A 22,511-nucleotide genomic window follows, 5' to 3' on the forward strand; every position below is an offset into this window, starting at 1 on the left:
CGCAATATTCTCTCTGAATGGGCAAGGCATTCATCCCAGATTGGGCAAAGCCTGACTCTTCATCCAAAAATACGTATGGATGGACATGCTTGGTTCATATGCAGGACTTGGGGATTGAAAAGCTCACTTCCAATGACATATTCTTTCAATGAATGCCTGGCAATGAAGCTACCACGCATATCCACCATGAACGGATCTGACCAATAGGTACTACCAAAGTAACCTAGCCCTATTTTTAGACAATTAATGCCCAGATTATTCTCACAAGTGGGTCGCAAGTCAAGAGACAGCCTATGATCATTTTACATTCAAGTGAATAACCCTACTTAGGGCATTACTACAGGCGATACCGAGCTCAATACGACAGATTCATGCTACAATGCCTAGTGAATGGCTGTAAACGCTCATCATTACAGTGACACGAGTAAAACAGATACAATTCACAGTATCCGCCCCAAATATAAGGCCACAAGTCGCACAATATCCCTACGTCACGGGGAAAGATATATACATAAAACCCAGTCAAAACACGCCAAAGCCGTCCCAGAAAAGCAGGTTGTCCCGTCCCAGCAGTTCCAAAGATCCAAAGATCCCGATTTTGTCCGAATTCGTCATCACAGTCGTCAAAATAAGCAAGCACATCAAGCATAAGCACATCAAGCTCCCGCGTGCTGAATCAGTACTCGTCGTAGGTGTACTTCTTCGCGGCCCGGCGGTATTCCTCCGGGTGGGCCTTCTCGGCCTTGCTCTTCAGCGCGCTATTGGTACAAAATCCGTCAGCCATGTTCTAGAAGACGCATGCGGCGCTAATTTGGTGCGTCGATCTTCCCCAGACGCACGTGCCAAGCGCTGTCCCCGGCGGAGCGGAGGCAGACACACATCCCTGCGCGGAGCGGGGCGGAACTTGGAACGTCCATTTTAAGGGGCGACGGTTGTTAGGGGGAATCTTTCGCATTCTTACCTGACACGCTTTTGAGTCCATTCCAGATCTCGCTTCGTCTCTCGTGCCGTCTTCACTCCCTCTGCGAAGTTTGCGCGGACGCCCTTTAGGCGGCGCTGAGCGAGGGCTTGCAGTTCTAGCAGCTCGCGTTGCTTTGCGTTCAAGTGGCCGGAGCTGGAGGTGCAGGCTGTTAGCTTGAAGATTCGATATTTTCGAGATTGCTGCAATTGCGCAGCGAGTTATCGGCCATTGCCCGTTCGGGAGCGATCTATCGCCGTTTGGCTGGAAATGATGTTGGAATTGCAGTATACTCACGTTTGCGCCTGCCTCGCCAGGCCCTTGTCCAATGGAGTCGGATCGAACGCATCTTGCATTCGGTCGCTCAAGACATCAACGACATCGACGCCGGAGTACGAGGCAGAGCTCGACTCGTAGTCCCCGCTTCCACCGGCGGAGCTGAAAGTGAAGCCGCCAGAGGTGCGGCTGCCGGCAGTGGTGCTTGCATCAGAATAATCGGGTGGAGAGCCTGGTACCCGCGAGATGGGGTACATGCTGGCTGGAACTGGTGCCTTGGATGGCATGTTCATGGGGTAAGCGGAGGGCTGGTAGTAGTGACGCTGAGTGGCCATGATGGTGAGATGTTGATATCAATGTCAATTGTTGGATGAATGGTTTGATATGACGACGAGGGTATCTCAACGGGATCAAGACAGCTAGCAAGAGGGATGAGAAAGCCTTAAGTCAAGGTAAGGCAAGCAATATATGAGGGTAAGGACCAAAGATGTTGGGTCTTGGACTGGGATGCAAACGAGGCCAGCTGGGAGGGATGGAAAGGGAAGAAGGAGGACAACCGGGTCCCCCGGATCAAACGAGGGAATTTATAGGCGTCTACGGAGAGTCTTCCCTCCGGCGGGGACATGATCAGACTTTCCATCACAGTTGATCCATGATGAGGAGGCGTGGGTGGGAGGGCAAGGGTGGACGGACTTGGACGAGAGCCATTGGACCACCGGAGGCACTTGGGATTGCACCCCCTCCCTCTTGCAACCTCCAATTTTGCCAATCTCCCCAATCCCCGAGCTTCGGCTGCATCTCCTCCTCCGTTCCTGCCCGCCGATTCGTCTCTTGGACCTCGCGGACCCCGCTCCGAGTTGGGAACGAGGTGTGTCTGGCCCAGCCCACTAGGGGTTCCGCTCTCCGGTGGCTATTCCTCCCTGGGATCTTCGGTCTTGGTCTACGCGGCCCCTCTCTTCTTTCCCAATTGTGTGCTAGGCCCAAGCGGAGCCTGAAAGTATCCGGATGCTTGCAATGGAGGGGCAAAGAGTCGGTTGACATCGTTCATGGAAAGAGGTGGAGTTGGGCAGAGAGAGGAAGTATATAAAATGCGCACTCTTCCCTCCTCTGCACCTAAACTGCACCTTTGCACACCTGAACCTCCCCATTTCCGAAAATTTCCATATTTTCCTATCACCCCTCCCCGGTTCGACATCCCGTTCCTCAAAATTCGGGGGCTGGGAAGAGGGACGTCGAGTCAAGCATCGTGGTTGATTCGCTCGTTGGACGAAGCGCCGAGACGAGCTGCGAACTCTACAAGAACTGGTATCACATACAAGCCGTGTGCTTTCAACCACGCTCCAAGCCCCATAATTGCCAGTTTTGAATATCAACAATATTATAGGCCTCCATACTTGCCTTGAAGTCTTTCTGCAGACCTTGAGAAGGCCGACTGAATACCCGTTGGGTGTTGATGTGCTTTTGCCTAGTGGGTCCAGTAAGCACTGAAGACCGCAAAAACGGAATTGCCTCCGAGTCATTTTCTTCGCCAGTGATAAAGGACCAAAAGAGGTGACAATGTCTTACGGCCTGACTTCATCGAGAATGCCATGATTCAACAAACGAACACTCAGGATGAAAGAGGACGGCAGACAAGGCAGCAAAATGGAATCCATTTGGTCACACGGCCTGAAGATCCCAGTGTTGGACATCACTGCATTGCCCGACGAACCGTGGAGAACCCGGCAATACTTTGAAGCCGCCCAAAGGGCCAGGCGAGAACCGGCAGTACCATATTGGCTCCCAGGAAGAACCTGGTATGAGGAGCCTGGGTACCCAATGTCCCAAGGAACGGAGAGTGATATTGCGTGACCAAAGCCTGACGGCATCCCACCAAACGAGGAAGTGGAAAAATATGTGCGAGAAAAAAGAAAAAAGAGTGCCTTGCCATGAAGATCCCTGTAACCTCCGTTTGCCCGCCCACCCATGCGGCTATTGCTACGTCCCGAAGACCAGAACGCCTCGCACCAGCCCACAAATGGCTAGAAGAGCAGGGAAGAAGAGCAGCGCAGCACGGACAAGCGCTCTAGACGCCCGTCACGGCATGGCAAAAGAGAAGCATGCCACCCCACACGCCATGCACATGGGCAATGACTTGCTTCTCTACGTGGACCGGACCATCAAACAAGAAGGCATCCCTCTGCAGGGCCCCGTCGGTAACTGCAAGAGGCCCGGAAAAGATGGTTGACAGTCATCTCGTCATCATTGGTCCCAGATTGGCTGCTGACAGGGACACTGCCCAAGCTTCTAGGATGCAGAGAAAGAAAGAAAAGCAACTCGGCTCTGTGGCAGGGCACCAATCTGATTTGGCAATCCTGCACTGCCTTACGCTGGGCTGCGCTGGCCAGCTCGTACCATTTTCGCTACCCTATGTACCTTGTTCACTCGGCCACTGGGTACCCAAGTGTACCGAGGGTTTCTGGAATGGTGGTAGTAATATGCTGCCTCGTCTCCTCATTGCACTGCGCCCTAGTCATGGACATTCTGCATGCCTTGCAGCCTGACGAAGGACGATATGCCCCGTTGACTCGCATGCAACCACCGAATTACACCGTGCCACCACCCTCCTTCCATGGAATACTAATTTTTCCCCAATTAACCTCCAAAAGTCCGCCAGGGATGCAACTCTTAGAACGCCCTCCGCGATTCCGTTTCTCCTCATTTTACTCTGCCTTCCCAAATTCAGGGCAATCGGGCAGCATATCAATGACGCGCAATATACGACAACAACAGGACCTGCAAATAGGAAAATACCCTTCCGTTCAGCGCTGTGCATCGTCATAGGCCGCCCGGAACAGTCTTTTCATCCACCAATCTCTAATTCGCCCCCCCTCCTCGAGTCTCGCTATCGCGATTCCCGGCCAAAGAAAAGCCCTCGAAAAACTGGACCGAGGACCTAGTCTGACGATTTTGCCTTTTTTTTTTCGCCTTGCCTTCCCGTGCTTCTTAGCATCGAGGCCATTGCGACGAACCTGTTGTTCGCCCGGAGTATACATGCACAGCACACACTCATCTGCACTGCACGCTGTCAACAACGGGCCAACAGAGTTGCATACGTTACACAGGCCCACGCTTCTGGTCCCAGACGATCGAGAAGTCACAATCCCTTGAGTTGTGTCATCCTGTCCTACACTCATAAGCATCAGTCGTAAGGCGAAGCTGGGAACCATATTATAACCCAAACAAGCGCGAAACCAAGAACCACAATTTTCAGACACGAGAAGATCTCACTCCAGCAAAAATAATGCTTTGGGGATTTCTCACTAATTATTATTTTCTCCAGCAGGAAGTCAGTCATCTGGCGAGTCACCGAATGAAATACCCAGAGTCAAGTGGGGTTGAGGCGGGGATTATTTTTTCTCTGTTCCTTCACCGCCACATGCAGCATCATGACTGGACGGTTGGTCTGGCCAACTCACTCTCCCTTTCCTCTTTCGGGGTGGTTCGCTTTTGGTGCGAGGTGGTCAAATCTACGGCCAGTCGGACGTTTGGTATGTATGTACTTCATAGAAAGATCGACTGGGGGGTTGTCCGCGGATACTCACGGTGTTTCAATTCAGTATCAGTGCATTAACTTCCTTCCATGCAATGGATATTAACTGTCCTCTACACGAGAGGTTAAATTAGGTATATCTCATCTCGTGTACAGTCAGTACTTCGTAACTTGAGTCTTGTATTTCTCTCGCCTTCTTATCTTTTCGGCTGTTGGGAAACTTTGTCCTTTCCGATTGGCTTGCCCCCGGAGCTAGATGAATCACGCCTTGCATCTCGTCTTTCCGTCAATAACCTTTTCAGTCTTGAAGTCTAAAGTCATGGTCAAAGGCTAAGAGAGCTCTGTCATACTTATCCTCGGCCTTCGTCAGACCGCGTATGCAGATCGCGCTTGACCTAGGTCTCCGTATTGGTCATGTGTATATCATAAATTATTTGTATAGGATGATCGAACTGAGTAAGAAAAAAGTTTCAAACAAATTTCCACAAATTATTAACAACCACATTTAATTCATGACAGACGAAGAGGCAGTCTGGTATCTCTATCATATGAATCTCCCTCTAGACTCACAACACAACCAGACAAGAGAAAGGAGATAAACAGTAAAAGTTGGATTATTGACAAATACAGATCTAGAAGTAAGATCCATATCGTTACGCGCTCGTAGTCTGGTATCACAAGAGAAGAAAGAAACAAAACGAGGCTCAGAAAGGGCCCAGACCAGACATAGAAGAAGAAAAAAATACAGGCATAACAACCAGATCCGGGCATTGACGCCATGCACTCGAGGTCGAAAGGGTCAGAAAGCAAAGTCACCCAAGGGCACGGTGATGAAAAAAGTCGATAATACAAGAAAGAATAGCCTTTGCCCCTCGACCCAGGTAAACAGATGCTTGAAAGTGCACCAGAGATCCAATGCCCAATGCAGATGCAGATAGCGCGCATGGAATGATCAAGGCCCGGCAGACGGGACGATGCGATAAAAAGGAAGATCGTAGGCGAGCGCTTAAATGGTAAACTCGCATTAGCGTTGGGTATGCCCTCTTTTTCCAGAACCCCAGATCCCACCTTTACCGTTCCGTAAACCCGTATAGTTGCACCGTAAGATAATCATGAAAAACAAGAACCAGAAGCCCGCTCAACCAATCGTTTGCTGGAGAGGGAAAAAGAAAAGGACTGTTCAGATGTTGAGAGAACCAGGAGGAGGGGAGAGAAGAAAGAGAACCACCAAAGCACGAGGTAAAGGATTGGTGATCGTGCATCGACGGAGGGCGGTAGTTGCGTCAAGGTGAGGTGATAGAGTCTCTAGCGACGGTTTGAGGGAGAAACCTCGCCTCCTCCGCTAAGGCGATCCCGAAGGAGCTGAAGAGGTCGGCTAGGGTCCAGCAGCCCCATCATCATTTTGCCCAGCTCGTTATGCTTGATGGGTTTCGTGACATAGTCATTGAAACCAGCACGGGCAGCATTCTCGATTTGATCTGTCATCGCATTGGCCGACAGAGCCATGATCGGGATTTGAGGATAGTGGTTCTTCTGTTCCCATGCACGAATGTCTCGACACGTATCGTAGCCATTCTTGATTGGCATTTGGATATCGCACTGGTGATCACAAAGGTTAGTTGACCAAGCCGATTATAGGACAAGAAAGGCTGTGACTCACAATGATGAGAGAGTAGTAGCCCGGTTCTTTGGAAAGCACCATGTCAGTGCACTCTTGCCCGTTAGAAGCAGTTTCGGACATGAGCTTGATCTTGTCCAAATATTTCAGCATGACCTGGATATTGATTAGCAATTGGATCGATCAAAAAGTATGAAGAACCGAGCTTACATCACGATTGGTTTCGTCATCCTCAACAAGCAAGATCCGATAACCCTTGTTGCCAAGCACCTCCTTGACCATCTTGGACACGGTCTTGAAGTTGTGGTTGATTTCTCGCGCCATGTCCTGATTGCGATCTTTGCTCAGTTCGCGTTTGCTATCTGGATCAAAGATGGTGGAGAAGGCTGAGGGTTTGACGGGTTTCGGCACGATAAAGACTTTCTTCCCCGTTGCGGCCAACTCCTTGACGCGGGTGCTGATCTGGCGTTTCTGATACAAGTCCGAGATGATCACGACAACAGGAGCAGTGCCCGGTTCGGATTCAGACACGTGCTGAATGACCTCCAAGATGTCATCAGTCGCAGGCAGGTTTAGAACTAAGTGGGTGCAAGGAGTCCTAGAGCCGGGCTGCATCATGTCCTTCCACTCGTCAATATCCGATAGAGTCGTAATTGTGAACGGAATTTCATATGGAACAACTTGTTCAATATGTTGCTTGGTGGCTTTGCGAGCGTTGTCCAGGGGACATAGGATGATGATGGAGAAAGGACCCTGCGGAGACGCGGGTGGTGATAGAATCGAGAGTCTGCTTGGAGATGAAGAGCCGTGAGGAGGTGGCTGTGTCAGGCGAACCGGTGCACTAGTTGCCCCGTCCTTGGAATTGGTCTGAGGCTGAACGCTTGAAGGAACAACAGGTGGCGCGTGCGCTGTAGAAAGATCTGGCGTGGGCAAGGCAGATGATGCGGCAGACAACGGGTAGAGGCCTTTTGATCCAAGATCATATTCCGGCGACTCGAGTCCAGGCGAGAGGGTTGCGAAATTCAGCACAGGATTCGGGGCCAATGAACTACTTTGGTCATAGGATGTCGTCCTAGATGTTGCCGGTCGTCTCGAGACCGTGGAGGCCTGACGAAGTAGCGAGGGCCGCTCGGAAGGTGATGGAGGCGGAGGAGCATCGACCTTAATGTTGAAGGAAAATTGGGCACCCTGGCCCTCTTTGCTGCTCGGGGTGAGCTTGCCGCCGTGCATCTCGACAAGTTGCTTCGACAAGAACAAGCCCAACCCGCTGCCGGCATGTTGTTGTGAACCATTTTCACCAAGTTGACTAAATCTTTGCATGAGACGTTCTGCATCCTGTGAGCTGAATCCTTTGCCAGTATCCACGACGTCGAAATTCAAAAATGCCTCGGTATTCTTGAGTTTCGCCGATGATTCATGGGAAAGATTGCAGGAGATGTAGACTTCGCCGTGTGCAGTGAATTTGACAGCATTACCAACCAAGTTGATCAGCACTTGACGAATTCGGAACCGATCACCAATCACCATTGATGGAACATCCGCCTCCATCAAATAGTTGATCTCCAGGCCCTTGTCGATGGCTCGGGAAGCCACCGTATCAATCACATCCTCAATCATGGACCGAACGTGGAACCAGGAATTGACCATCGACATTTTGCCAGCTTCAACGCGAGAGACATCCAAAATATTGTCAACCAATTCCCGAAGGTTTGTAGAACTATTTTGGATAGTATCAAGCATTCGCCGTTGGTCGGTGTCAAGTTGCGTATCCAGAATGAATGGAATGGTGCCAAGGATACCATTAAGAGGCGTTCGAATTTCGTGAGACATGTTGCTGAAGAACTTCGTCTTGGACTCCATCTGACTATTGAGTTGGGTCATTGCCTTGTTCAGCTCCCGCTCAAGATTCTTCCGGTCGTTGATGTCAGTACACGTGCCGTACCATGAGGCTTCCTCGCTGCCGAAACTGCCTGTCTCAACTCGGACTAGGCGCACAAGATGCCATCGGAAGTCACCACCTCTAGACCGTAGGCGAATCTCGGTAGAATAGAAAACACGTCCATTCTCATCCTTTTGCAAAGAAGCGACACCGCGTCTCACAAGTTCGTCGAGCGCAGATGAAACCCCATGACTTTCTGATGATGATCCTCCTTGTCCACTGTCGGTCGTTGATTTGGCTTCTTCGTTTGAAGTCGATTGGTTCGTTTGCATTGCAAGTCCACCACATTTCTCAAGATCATTGGGGTGAACATGCTTCGAGAATCCAAGGTTAAGAGCCTCCTCTAGACTTTGACCTGTATACAGGTTCCACTGCTCGTTGACGAATATCAATCCCCGGTTCTCCGTGGCTTCGAAGACAACTTGTGGAATTGAATTGGAGAATGCTCGGTATTTCGCGTCTGTAGCAAATTTCTCCCTTTCTTGGGTGGCCTTCAACTCCGAAATGTGCTGTTCATGAATGTCAAGGAAGGAGCCGATCCAGTAGAGGACCTCACCTGTTGATGACAACAAAGGATTCGCTCGGAAGATGAACCACCGATAGGCAGTCTCGTCATTGAACCGTCTCACGCGAACTCGCTCAGTGAACTGAGAGCCTGTACGCAAGGCATTTGACCACTCGCTAGACACTTGATCTCGCTCGCTGCTGTGAATATTCTGCCAAGGGTCCCGTACTCGCTGTTCCTGGGGTTTACTCCTCCGATAGGCATCAAATTTAGCGTTGGTCCAGATGACTTCGCCACTCTGGGGCTTGGCCAGGAAGAGATGGAGAGGAACGGAATTGAGCATTAACTGCGCAATCGTGTCCGAGAAAGGACGGGGCATGTCCCGCTGAAGTTGAGCATAAAAGGAATTTGTTGACCCTTGCCGCGATGACTGCTGGGTTGGAGACAGGACATTTGGCGGTCGCACTTCCTGTAATGGAGATGTGACGAGTGAAGCTAAATCTTGACCATTGTGGCCCTCTTCCCCGGCGCAGGGTTTGTTGGGTAACCTGCCCGGAGATGTCGGGGTTGAGGACGAGAGGCTTGATTTTGTCTTCGAAAGACGGGATCGCTGAGATGGAATATTGTCACGAGCGGCCCTGGTATGTTGGACATTGAAATAACTGTCCGTGGCGTCTCCAGAGCGAGAAACCAGGGCTGGAGATTGAGTCGCCGAGTTCAGCGCCACCTGACCAAATTCAAACCCGGGCGTCCCGAGGCTTGATATGGCTGGACTAAATTTATTCGATGATCGATCACTGGGACTAGTAATACTAGCTTGCGCGGACATGGAGCTGTCATCGCCGACTGAGTAGCTCACATGACCACTAAGACCCGCCACGAGCTCCAATTCACTGCTCGCGTCCGAGAAAGTACCACCGAGTCCAAGAAGATGTCCGTACCGAGGTGTGTCCACTTTAGATGTCAACTGTCGCTCCAGCTGACTATATTGTTGTGCAAGGCAGAAGGATGTTGTGAGGTGCGGCATGAGATGTGCAAGAGATTGGCGGAGATTAGGCGGAAATGGCACAATTGTAGAGAGCATAGAAATGATGGCGACCGGAAATCGCAAAGTCGAGTTAGTGGCTTGGTTGGCATGGCCACCATGTAAAAGAGGAATATGGATGACCGTTTTCGAATGATCGATCCCAATGGCCTCTAATGATTGCGAGTTGGAGTAGTCGTGGTGAGGCGGGTTCTTCGAGAAAGCGCTTTCATCGACCGTGTGACACGTAAAGAAAGGATTCTGGTCTGCATGCGTTCGAGGGGCTGGTGAAGGAGCCGGGGATTGAGACCATGGAGACTGTGGAAACTGCTCGTATTCGTCATAGTGTCGCAGTCCAGCTGCGCCTAGGCTGGTTAGAGGTGCACTATGCCCATGATCAGCGGTCGTATGGGGACCATCTGCATTGGGGGTCCTCTGAATGGTCTCGTTCGGACTCCGAGGCACATTATTACCACCCGCTTGCTTATCAATCGCATCCGTGGAGTAGTCGCGAGTCAGAACGACAGGGTTAATCCGTCCGAAGAGCTTGACCACACCAGCCCGCTTAACCAAAGGGTCCGATTCTACTTCCAATGGCCTCGGGATTGGGAAGACGGCTTGTCTCAACGGAGAGGCCGCTGGATTCCGAGGCTCGTTCGCTTCAGAATGAGTGGTCGGTTGCCTCCGGCTGCTCGAAGCTGTCATCGCCTCCACCCATCTGGAGGTTCCTACAATGCGAGCCTGCTTTTTCTCCGACTTGACGGACGCCTTTGGAGTCTGCTGATGGCGGTCTAATTCTGACATTTGAGTGGGCCTCTTGCCATACCCAAATCCAGCAAAAGAGTGGCGTGATTTCAAAGGTGGCCGCGATGACGCAGGACTCTTCAAGCTAGGAGCCAATTCTGAACTTCGATCGTGGCATCCTTCATCATGATATGTCCGGGCGTCAATCGTAGAGTCCGACAACGTGGCTTCAGGAATCGTATACGACGGTGTATCCTCAGGCACGGAGGTAACATTCTGATTAAAGATTGCTTTCTGGCCCCAAGGCACGTTTTCTAGATCTGTTAAATCTCCTGGGACAGCCAGTGATACGCGCTCTGCGCCGTAGTTGGATTGCAACAGTTCGATCAGGTTCGACCACCAAGCTTCCAGTCCCGGGTCAGCATTCAACTTGAGCGTTAAATCGTATAGGCTGGGAGTCGGGTATTCCGAATCATCAGCGGGATGACAGCTTTGGGGCGGAAGAAATGCAGGTTGGGCGCTATAGGGTATAGAAGCAGCCTGGTGGTCCTCCGAAGTTTGCGATCCGGGTGTTGATGATCGAAGCCTCTCCGAAGGAAGCTTCAACCGAAATTGTCCCTGGCGCCCTGATTGCTCGTATTCCGGTTGTGTGTTTTGATTTTGGACCCTTGGAAACGGATAGGAGGGCGTTTGAAAGACTGTCTGATCCGTAGAGGATGTGCCTTGGCTGTCGTCTGCTTTGATCGTCCCTCCTGATCCGATCGAGCCCGAGGACGGCTGCACAATCGTGGGTGAGATCTCCGTGGGGGCGTTAAAAAGCCGACGTTTCTTCGGTGTTTCATTTGAATGGCCGAGTGCGATTTGATTTGGGGCCGCGGAATCAGTGTGATGTTGCTGCATTTGTTGATAAACGAGTAACTCCTCCATCTGCCTGCGCAATTCCTTCAATGTTTGCGAGCTCCGTGCCTGGTCTTCCTGCTGTTCGTTGTCCGGTCGTGAATCCTCCGTGATTGGTGTCAGGCCATTAAACTGATCTCCAGAGTCTCCCCGTGAAAAACGAGGCATTCGGGGGCCCGCTTTCAATGGGCCATCCACGCTGTCCACGATACTGTCCATCGATAAATTGCTTGCATGGTCATGATCGGCGATTTGATAGCTCGACAACTGGGTCGGCTGCAGGTGGGGAAGCTGAGGTACGGCGACGGGTGACACAGTTTCCGTTGGCGAGGGTAATGGAGGACTTCTCCTGCTATGCACGTCTCCCATTCTCGCGCCTGCACCGATCCGTCAAATACAATTCAGTGCTCCTGGGCAATACAGACAGCGCAGGAGCTAAGTCGGATGATCATATCTTGGCCAAAGCGGTGCGTCCGGAAGGCCTCGTGGGCGTGGGATGAGGGGAGAGAGGCGAGTGAGGTCGGCGGATGGAAGCCGATATCGAAGATCCGAAGGAGGCAGTTGAACAATTATGCGGGTACGAAGAGGAGGCGAGTTGGGTCGATGTAGAATCCGGGGATTTCGAGACGAGGGAATAAGGTTCAGGCGGTGTATTGTCAGGAGATGATTATATGGGATGGGAGGTGGTGTATAGGGCGTCAACAGAGCGGCATGGAGTGATTGATTGTGTGGTCCTTGAGAGGGGGGGGGGGGGGGGTGGTTGTAGTGGAGGATGGTAGGGTATTCGGGATCGAAGGGACAAGCACAGAGGTCGTGACTACTCTGGTAAACTGTGGAAAGTCTGGAAACTGGCGTCAGTACCCGCCGACCGAACTGCGTGGGATCGCCCAGTGGATGGAAGGAGAAGAGGGAAAAAAGTGGACTCTTGGACTCTTTGGCTGATGGTCCGTCTCCGGGGGAAAGGGTATGACGTAGCCCTGCCCTGGAAATTTAAAAAAAAACCTTTACGCCCTGTTGCGGACTGGCTCCGCTTACTTCGGTGAGTTCGATTACTTCGACGAATATATTCGATAGATCGTACTTGACTTATATCCATGGCTATATAAACCAGGTATTTGATGTGTATCTATATAATGAGAATAGGTAAATATTCAAGTACTCAAGAACTGAAAGACTTGACCGTCACTAGTGGACGGTGAATGAGCCCTTTCTCCTGGGTCTGATGATCAGCTGATTAACCCAGCGATGACGGAGTGCCTCCGGTTTACCGCTCAATGTCCCACGAGACATTCTTCCATGGGTCCATACGGTACAACAATAGGCTTATGTTGTACTTAACTACGGAGTACAGTAGTAGCCATGATTTCCCGGTAACTGTATCATTCTCTATCTTGAAACACACTCCTCTCAGTGCACGAGCAGTACTTACCTTTCCTATTTAAAAGAAAGAGAAAGGAAAAGGAGCCCAAGAGCCTCAAGTCCCTTCTCCCTTTTCCCAGTCCAAATGTAAATCCTGTCTTTGCTCCGGTGACTACTCGTGCGGAACTGGACCTATTATTGACCCTATAGACCGATTATTACTGGAAGGGCTTAGAGCCCCAGGTCCAATGATCGTCCATACGTCTCGTCTCCAGTGATCGTTCATGCGGATCAGCTCGTGTGTACTAGCCAGCTGCATACCACAAGACGGCGTAGTCATCGCGGGCCGATCTCACTACGCGTGATAGGTATCCAGATAAGGTATACCCGAACGGATCCTTCTATTTCTTTGTCTGCAAGTTGGAGACGCCATTCGTCACGATCGACGTCGTCCTACCAGAAGCAAGTTCGCAAGGGGCAAGGGTAATCTGGCCCAATGGTCTAGACCTGGGGTTATGGGCGTCGTTCCTTGGTGATCAAGTAGACTGTAGATCGGTACCAGGCGCGCACTATTATTCTAGGTACTGTAGCGAGTTCCTCTCCGAGAAAGCATTCGTCTGGAGGTGGCTGCGCAAAGACAAATCCCCTGGCAAAACGAAGCGATCGATTTGCGGTGGCGCATCCACCAGCCGCCCCGGCCCCAGTCCCAGTGCGCCTCGATTTCGGTTCATTTAGCAACCATTGGACAAAATCAGGGCAAAGGGTCAACCAACGGCTTGTTCTTCCCTAGCTGTTCTTCTGCGGGTTTGTGACTATGGGGTAAGCCGCGTTTGGGCGTCTTGAGACGCGGCGTTCCCCCTTTTTCATGATGACCTAGCTTTTCAGTCATTCGATCCCGCGCATTATAACTGAGGCCACTCGCCATTCGTCGGCATGTTGGGGCGGTCGGCTGGCGGCTCTAGGAAGGAATACACAATGTGGAGGGGTGAAATTCAAAATATGGATCGAAAGAGTCCGTGGTTTGACTGATTTGGAGGAGTCCTCCGATAGAAAAGATAGAAAATCGAAACAGTCGAGTTCATCCTCATGCGTATTATGCCCATGTAACAACAGTACGTCATGCTGCCGCTCGTGGACTAGACCAGTCAAGCAGCCTTGGCAGCACGTTCTTCTGTCAGATTGTCAGACGCCTCTGAAGCTGACTGATCGACACGGATGGATTATTCAGAGTCGATTCCATGCATGCGACAGATCGGGATTCAGAAGAGGCTTTTTTTTTTCTTTTTTTCCTTTTTTTTGGTTGAAGGAACAAAGGAAAAACTAAAACTAAAACTAAAATATGGTGTATTTTCATGGACTGGATGGACATGTCGATCGGGCTTTTTGTCCTAGTTGGCTGATTGACCACTTGTAGTACCCGTTGTCAAGACGTGGATATATATTTCGCTCTGTTGTCTGACTTGGGACAATAGGTACCGATAAGGTTGCAACTTTGACGGCGGCGATAATCACCTAGCTGAATAGAACCATTTGATAGAGCTATTTCACGATCTACGGATGTAGTCATGACAGTGTATGGGAATACGTACTGGATATTTCGCCAGATACCTACAAGATGACAGCGCTTCATAATCCGGTGATCAAACGACTCCGTAGGTATTTCCCCCCAGACGCCACCCGATGTTAAACTGGACTGGAAGCTGTAGGTTGAGAATCCCATCTATACAGGGCTGTCAAATAATGCGGTGGTTTTTCAGGAATGATTTGATGGTTTGAATGAACGATCTAAGTCTCAAAATCTGATGTTCTCGTCGCATTCCGTTGTATACACTCCCCCCACCTACAAGTCTCCGCCCTGGACCAGTCGCAACGGCCAGGCCCCTTCGTAAAAACAGATTTTCCGAGTTGACTGTGCCGTCCCACCTGCAACGTTTCGAATTATCCGGTGCTTAGACATCTTCAACTAATATCTTACGGTCTTCCGTTCCCCCTCGTGATCGGCTCTGCAGGAGTCACGGCCGACCTATTGACTTAATCTCTCGAACTCCTGCTGTGCCGCCGCCGTCTAGGGGCTAACACACCTCCACTCTCGATAAGACGCCAACGCCGCTTCCGTCCATCACCCATGTCCGTCCGCCGCTATCTCAATTTCCCTAACATTTTCCACATCGTCGACTCGCCAGCAGTTTTAGAGGGAGAAAAGGACCGGTGGAATGCCATAGCGGCCTCGGACATCCGCAGATATCCTGGAGATGGAAGAAAGCCATTTGATCGGCGACGATTTGCCGCTACCACCCGCTCGACTTTTTGAACGTCTCGGCCATCTACCCGGCTATACCTGGGACCAGTCGGTTGAGCCGTTTCACTCGACCTATAATCATTGGCATATCTATGGGTTCCGTCATGCGATCGAATCGGATATTTTGACTCCCGTCGCAACCTCCTCCAACCCGATTTCCTCAGGGCCATCCAGTCTCGCTCGCTACTCACCACGAACCGAGCTTCGCCCATCCTCGCGCACACCACGAAGAGCTAGCATCAGCGAAACTAGCAGCGAACTGTCACTCTCGCGAGGTGACCAGGAACAGATATGGCTCCCCGTTGTCGCACGCGTTTCTACGAATGTCATTAGCCTCGAACGGGAGTTTCACATGATCAGGTCCATTGTGCAATCTTCCGACCCGGACTGTAATCACACAATAAGGCCTATTGACTTAATACGACTACCTCCAGACCCAGGGGATGCGGGAACACTCCTAGTAGCGATATTCGAATCTCCAGGTCATGACAGGTTGCGAGACCTGGTCACATTCGGTCCTGCGTCCTTTGTTGCTGGGGCCAAGGGTGATAACAACACCACACCCAGCGAACAAATTCCTTTGCCCGCCTTTTTGGATTTTGCGATAGGTGCTTGTGACTGCTTGGAAATTCTGCACTATGGGGTGAAAACAGTGCATGGAGAGATTCGCGGTGATGCTTTTCACTTCAGCGCTGAGAATGGGTCTGTGAAACTCGCCAATGTTGGAAATGGCGCACGATCCTTTGACAACGTTTTAAGTGAGGGTTGGTCCTCCGTGTCTCGTGAACTTGGCGCAAAGTACAAATTACAATTCATCGCCCCGGAACAGACCGGCAGAATGCCCACAGAACCAGACAGTCGCACCGATATCTACGCCCTCGGCCTTCTCTTTTGGTCAATGTTGGTCGGGAAGTTGCCCTTTGCAGGCGCCGACCCCGTCGAAGTTGTTCAAAATGTGTTGGGCAAGAGGTTGATTCCCGTCTCCGCGAAGCGACTAGATGTCCCCGATGGTCTTTCTGCCGTGGTTCAAAAAATGACACAGAAGGTGGTCCATGAGCGATACCATACGATATCCTCGGTCAAGAGGGACTTGATGCAGATAGCGCAATTGTTGGGCGACGGGGAAAGCGAAGCATTGAACAACTTCCAAGTCGCGCAAGGCGATGTGTCGTCGTTCTTCACTCTACCGTCTCAGATGTTTGGGCGTCAGAAAGAATACGATATGATCTTGAACGTGATTCAAAAGGTGAATAAGCGTCAAGCATCTGCCTTTGCGAAAGCATTCACCCAAAGCCCTGGAACTGCGCATGCACTCGCCTCCAACTCTTCTATCTCAGAAGGGCGTGTGGATAGCTTCGAGCTTGCATCCGTCTCTAGCGACTCTGGGTCTTTTCATTTGCCCCCAAGGACAAATTCCAATGCTACCAGTCATCAGCTGTCTCAAGTCAGCACCCCTGATTCTGGAGCAAATAGTGACGTGACGTTTCAAACCTCGAAGCAGGTCCAGACGCCAACCAGTCAGGACATGCCTTCTCAGACATCAGCCCTACCGCTCTCCAGCAAAATGAAAAGTCCATCACATTCTCGTTCCTCCTATAACACGGACCGAGAAAGTCACCCATCCATTGGCACTAATACCAGTCAGCCATCGACTCATACTTTCAGCCAATCCGAGTCCATGGGTTCCCTTTCAAAGACAAAGGCTGGAGCAAAGTATCGCCGGAGCGGACGATGTGAAGTCATTACGATCAGTGGAGCTGCAGGAATTGGCAAAACAGATCTTCTGAATAGAGTACAGCCCATTATCCGCAAGTCGGGTTATATTGCCATCACACGCCTGGACCGAGCCAAGCGAGTCCCCTTTGAACCATTTGCCAAAATCCTCGCCAGTCTTCTGCGCCAAATCTTCTCCGAGCGTGACGTGACTACAGATTATCATGACAGCGTTCGAAGTGCCTTGCGGCCTATGTGGCCAACTCTCCATAAAGTGCTAGACCTCCCGGAGCAGCTAATGTCCCCCGGGTCGAAGTACAGCCAAAATTCACCGAAGCCTTCAATTGCCCAAAACATAGCCAAGGCTGATCGTGCCAAGAATGAGCGGACTAAACGTTTCCAAATCCCTGGTATGGACCATGGCCAAACATCAGCCGAATTCTTCTTGTCAAACGCTGCCTCGAACAATATGCGGTTGATGGACATATTTATCGAGATTTTGAGAACACTCTGCCAGTTCCAATTGATGGTAGTGTGTCTAGATGATCTTGAATACGCCGATGATGAGACTTTGGAACTAATCTTGAACATCATCCGCGCGAAATTGCCCTGCGTACTCATTCTTACTAGTCGCAAGGATGAGATTGCACCAGACAATGTCAGGGCGCTCTTTGAGGCTGAAAACTCCAACATCACGCAGCTCGAGCTTCAGCCACTTAGCGAAGCAGAAATTATGGAGTTTGTGGCTGCAGCAATGCATCAGGCTCCCAATCCAACGCTGACGCCTTTGTCAGCGGTGGTTCAAGAGAAGAGTCAAGGAAATCCGTTCTACGTGAGAGTCATGCTCGAAACTTGTTACAGGAAGAATTGTGTTTGGTATTCTTGGAAGGACTCTAAATGGCTCTTCGACCTTGATCGCATATTTACAGAATTTGTGGCTCCTGCGTATGGCGAGGGACTTGGACCCGGCTTCCTCACCAAGCGGCTTCAAGAGATTCCACCCGCTGCTCGGTCTATCCTGGTTTGGGGTGCCCTTTTGGGAAGCCCGTTCTCTTTCTCGTTGGTTCAAAAGCTTCTAACCAGTGAATTCCTGTTCTCGTCCGACGAAGACGACGATGAGGGATTCGATCTCACATGTCCCCAAAATGCCACATTGCTCAGACAATCCGAAGGCGACATCGTCGTTGGGTTGCAGTACTTGGTTCAGTCAAACCTTCTCAACCCAGGGAAAACCGATGACGAGTTCAAGTAAGTACCGTATAGAAGATCATCTGTCTGGCTGTTCTGGAGCTAACTCGTCCCGCAGATTCGGAAACGACCGGCTTGCGCAGGCTGCGCTTTCTTTGAGTGAGAGCCGCAATGTGGAGAAAATGCACTTCATCATTTCACAAGCCTTGATGAAGTATTATCATGACCATCGCAGTCGCTACTCCATGGCCCATCACGTGGCACTCTCGTCGCGTATACTCAAATCTCGCGTCCCTCGGCGCATTGACTATCGACGGATTCTGTGGGAGGCTGGGCAAATTGCCGCCCAGTCTGGTGCTCGTCCAAGCGCCCTTTGGTACTTCCGCCACTGCATTGCGCTTCTTCAGGATGATCCTTGGAATGACCGCCAAGTCGACGTCTACTATGACGAGACCATGCGCCTTTACATCGCGACCGCCGAAATGTCGTGGTCCCAAGGCCAGAATGAAGAAGCCCTCGACCTAATCGAGGCAGTATTTGCTCACGGAAAGGACGCAATGAGCAAGTCACGGGCTTGGATCATCAAAGCCAAAATCTATGCACAGGTCGGAGATCATCATCGATCAATGGAATCTTTACTCACCTGCCTTGATGAGCTTGGTGTCCATCTCCGCACGCCTACGTCATTCGAAGAATGTGACGCTGCCTACCTGAAACTCAAGAATCATCTTGAATCTGCCGACATGGAAGCTATTGCTCAGAAGCCCATCAGCAAGGATCCCATTTTGGTGACCATTGGAGCCGTCATGGCCGAGGCGATGGCTGTCACCTACTGGGATGACTCATTGACATTCTATCGCATGGCCATTGAAACGATGAACATTCATATTTTCCGAGGCGGGTTCACTCACATATCGATTGGATGCTCACATCTTGCAATGATTGCCCTCAGTCGCTTCAAAGACGTTGAATTCGGGTTTAGGCTCAGCGACTTCGCGCTTTCCCTCCTAGAGCGCTGCCCGGAACTTTGGACTCAAAATCGAGGCTCCATTGTGTATAACCTATACGTGAGCCATATGCGTGTCCCCATGGCATCGGCGCTGCCTGCACTGGAAGCATCCTTGGAGGCATCTTTCACAATCGGTGACCCGTACATTACCTTGATCAGTATCTCCTCAATGGCAATGACTAGACTGTATCTGGGTCAAGATATGGCTCAACTTGAGGCATTCTGCCTGGACAGCCCTGAAGAAATCCCGAATTGGACACAAGACACGCGTGGGGGTGCCAGCATTCTCGCAGTCAGACAAGTGGCTCGCGCTCTGCAGGGAAAGACGGAGTATCGGAGTGCGGACAACGTTCTGTCAGATGATGAGCACAGGACAAGTGAATACATGGCCTACCTGGATGCTCATGCCAGCAATGTTGACAGACCCCGTGACATCTACTTTGGCCTCGCTATGATCCCGTTGTTCTTGTTCGGCCACCACACCAAAGCGATCCAGGTGGGCACCCGGTTGCTTGAGACAACACACCGACTGTGGTCTGCGCGTGTCTCATATGTGGTGTACTTCTACCTGTCGCTGTCACTCTTAACTCTGCACAACGACAACCCTGCCCAGGGATACCTTGACGGCAAAATGGATACGGTCCTTCGATACAAGGCCGAGATCGATTTTGCCCGAAGCTGTTCCGATGCAAACTATGGCATGTGGGCGTTGCTTGTGGAGGCCCTCATATCTGAGCTACGGAATGACCACAGCGCTGCCATTCAGTCTTACGAAGCTGCGATCGACCATTGCCAGGTTCATGGATGGCTCTTGGAGGAGGCGCTTGCCCTCGAATTGCAAGGAGAGTTCCTTGTCCGGCGCGGAGCTAAGAGAGCTGCACGTGCCGTGATGCAAGAGGCTATCTCCGCATGGAGCTCCATCAGTGCCAGTGGAAAAGCTGCCATGATTGCAGAGAAACACGAGTGGTTACTCAAGACAGCAACCTCTGCCAGAACAATGGATATTGGGTGTCAGACTGTTGACTCGCTACTCGAAATTACACGGGACGCCGTCCAGGAAGAAATCGTGATCCCTTCGCAAATCGAGGAAGAGGATAGGCGGCATCGCTGGATCGAACAGAATGGCGTCACAACCGGCGAGAGATCCTTGGACATCTCGAGTGTGGGCCTCGACATTATTGATCTTTCCAGTATTTTGGAATCTAGCCAGGTCATGTCATCTGAGCTTCAAATCGACAAGCTCTTCACCAAGATGCTGGAGATTATCCTGGACTCATGTAACGGCTCTGATTTTGCTGTCATCGCCACCGACTTTGACGAGCAGGGCTTTGCAATTGCCGCAGCGGCGGATGCTGACAAGGGCCAAAAATATTTCCCAGAGGGTCTTCCGCTCTCAGAATTGGAAGGTCGAATGGCTCAAGAGATTACCTATTATGTCATGCGTACGAAGGAAGAGGTCCTTGTCCATAATGTTCTGGAAGACGAGCGCTTTTCCAACGTGAACGAGAGCTATCAAGCCAATTTCCCATTGGGTCGATCTGTCATTGCTTTGCCTATTGTTCAGGCAGATCAACTCCTTGGAGTTATTCACCTTGAAGGAAAGCCTAATTGGTTCACACAACGGAATGTCGTTGTGCTCCATCTTCTTTGCAACCAGATCGGCATCTCCTTGTCCAACGCGTTGCTCTTCCGTGAGATTCGCAAGGTCAGTGCCAAGAATGCTTCGATGATCGAATCTCAGAAGCGAGCTCTCGCACAAGCACGCGAGGCGGAGCAGAAAGCAAAGGTAGCAGAGGCCGAAGCCAAACACAACGTCAAGCTGAAGGATGACGCCGCTCGAGCCAAGTCCATATTCCTGGCCAACATCTCCCACGACCTGCGAACTCCAATGAACGGTGTGATTGGTCTGTCGGAGTTGCTCAAAGGCACCACCCTCGACAAAGAGCAGGACGAATATGTTGAGTCCATCCGTGTCTGCGCTGACACACTCCTTACACTCATCAACGACATACTCGATTTCTCCAAGTTGGAAGCCGGTAAGATGAAGATATCTACGGTTCCGCTCAACCTGAAAGAGACGATTTCTGAGGTGATTCGCGCTCTTCGGTACACTCATAGGGAGCGAGGGCTGCAAACAATTGAGGATCTGGAACGCGTGCCTCCTGAACTCGTCGTTCTTGGCGACCCCGTTCGTCTCCACCAGATCTTCATGAACTTGCTAAGCAACAGCTACAAGTTCACTCCTAAAGGCTCCATCACTGTCAAAGCAAAGGTCGCCAGAGAAGGGAAGGGCCGTGTCCGCTTGGAATGCTCCGTATCTGATACTGGAATTGGTATTCCAGATGAGCAAAAGGCCCGACTCTTCCGGCCTTTCTCCCAGGCCGATCCATCCACTGAACGGTCATACGGTGGCAGTGGACTGGGTCTCAGCATTTGCAAGGCCATCATCGAGGATGTTCTCGGCGGCGCCATTTGGTTAGATTCAACCTTGGGGGTTGGAACCACGGTGACATTCCATCTGGTCTTCAACAAGGCACCAAAGAAAACGGCCGTGAAGACACCATGGGCCCAGGATCTCAGCCACGCAGAAGCCAAGGAGCCCCCCCGAGCCAAAGCACGCGACCTTTCTCACATCCCACGTGACCAAATCCGAGTCTGTATTGCCGAAGACAATCCCATCAATCAGAAGATCGCAGTCAAGTTCGTCACCAGCCTCGGCCTTCAGTGCGAGGCATACAGCGACGGAAAGCAAGCCGTGGATGCCTTGCGCGCGAAATCCAAAGAGGGCAATCCATTCCACGTAGTCCTGATGGATGTCATGATGCCCACTCTCGATGGCTACAATGCCACTCGTGAACTGCGGCGCGACCCAGATCCCAACGTCAACGAAGTCCTCGTCATCGCCATGACCGCCAGCGCCATCGAGGGCGACCGAGAAAAATGTCTTGATGCTGGCATGAACAACTACCTTCCCAAACCGGTGCGATCTCCCATCCTGAGCGAACTGCTGGACAAGTATCTCGCACCGGTCCCACACCCACGCACCCGCCTGGCAATTCGCGAAAAGAGCTCCAGAGGCAGCATTAGCTTTGATGCGGGCACACCTACCGGTTTCTCCTCGTCGGGTTCGGATGAAGCTCAGAAGCATCCGCTACCGCCCACGTCGGAGCAAAAATGATTTCACGCACCTACAAATGATACCCTGCATTGTTGCACCAAGATAGAGGTGATGAGGCGTCTAGCAATCGTTCTTTCATGTTTTTTTCTTTACGGATTTTTTGGTCAATTCAGTTTACGATCTTCAATTTTGCGGGCATCAATCGTACTGATTTACCTTGGGCTATTTGAAGTTCTTTGATAGTCTATTTGGATGAGGCTTTTTTGGTGCTTCACAATGTGGTTTTGGAACGGCTTTACGATTTGACTGCATACTGTTTCCTTAGTTGCATG

General features: G+C 51.1%; 5 protein-coding genes across 5 annotated transcripts; 3 read left to right on the top strand and 2 right to left on the bottom strand.

Moving 5' to 3' along the window:
* Positions 1-676: 676 nt before the first annotated feature.
* N7473_008031 (KxDL motif-containing protein) lies at positions 677-1,569 on the bottom strand (the record flags this gene model as incomplete). Its single annotated transcript, XM_057153971.1, has 3 exons — positions 677-758; positions 962-1,114; positions 1,256-1,569. 3 exons carry the CDS (start codon positions 1,567-1,569, stop codon positions 677-679), a joined length of 549 nt encoding a protein of 182 aa, XP_057008309.1.
* A 1,279-nt stretch (positions 1,570-2,848) lies between these two features.
* On the top strand, positions 2,849-3,085 carry N7473_008032 (uncharacterized protein; the record flags this gene model as incomplete). Its single annotated transcript, XM_057153972.1, has 1 exon — positions 2,849-3,085. The coding sequence occupies one exon, from the start codon at positions 2,849-2,851 to the stop codon at positions 3,083-3,085; it is 237 nt and encodes a 78-aa protein (XP_057008310.1).
* Positions 3,086-3,251: 166 nt separating this feature from the next.
* N7473_008033 (uncharacterized protein) lies at positions 3,252-3,461 on the top strand (the record flags this gene model as incomplete). Its single annotated transcript, XM_057153973.1, has 1 exon — positions 3,252-3,461. One exon carries the CDS (start codon positions 3,252-3,254, stop codon positions 3,459-3,461), a length of 210 nt encoding a protein of 69 aa, XP_057008311.1.
* A 1,805-nt stretch (positions 3,462-5,266) lies between these two features.
* On the bottom strand, positions 5,267-11,862 carry pkhB (putative sensor histidine kinase/response regulator; the record flags this gene model as incomplete). Its single annotated transcript, XM_057153974.1, has 4 exons — positions 5,267-5,771; positions 5,835-6,365; positions 6,427-6,540; positions 6,595-11,862. The coding sequence occupies 3 exons, from the start codon at positions 11,860-11,862 to the stop codon at positions 6,072-6,074; spliced, it is 5,676 nt and encodes a 1,891-aa protein (XP_057008312.1). The 3' UTR covers positions 5,267-5,771; positions 5,835-6,071.
* A 3,242-nt stretch (positions 11,863-15,104) lies between these two features.
* N7473_008035 (putative sensor histidine kinase/response regulator) lies at positions 15,105-22,239 on the top strand (the record flags this gene model as incomplete). The annotated part of the gene is made up of 2 exons (XM_057153975.1): positions 15,105-18,112; positions 18,171-22,239. The coding sequence occupies 2 exons, from the start codon at positions 15,105-15,107 to the stop codon at positions 22,237-22,239; spliced, it is 7,077 nt and encodes a 2,358-aa protein (XP_057008313.1).
* Between the last annotated feature and the right edge of the window lie 272 nt (positions 22,240-22,511).

This window comes from Penicillium subrubescens (genome assembly GCF_028828155.1).
Source record: "Penicillium subrubescens strain IBT 31985 chromosome Unknown utg000005l_segment0_segment0, whole genome shotgun sequence".
Classification (NCBI taxonomy): domain Eukaryota; kingdom Fungi; phylum Ascomycota; class Eurotiomycetes; order Eurotiales; family Aspergillaceae; genus Penicillium; species Penicillium subrubescens.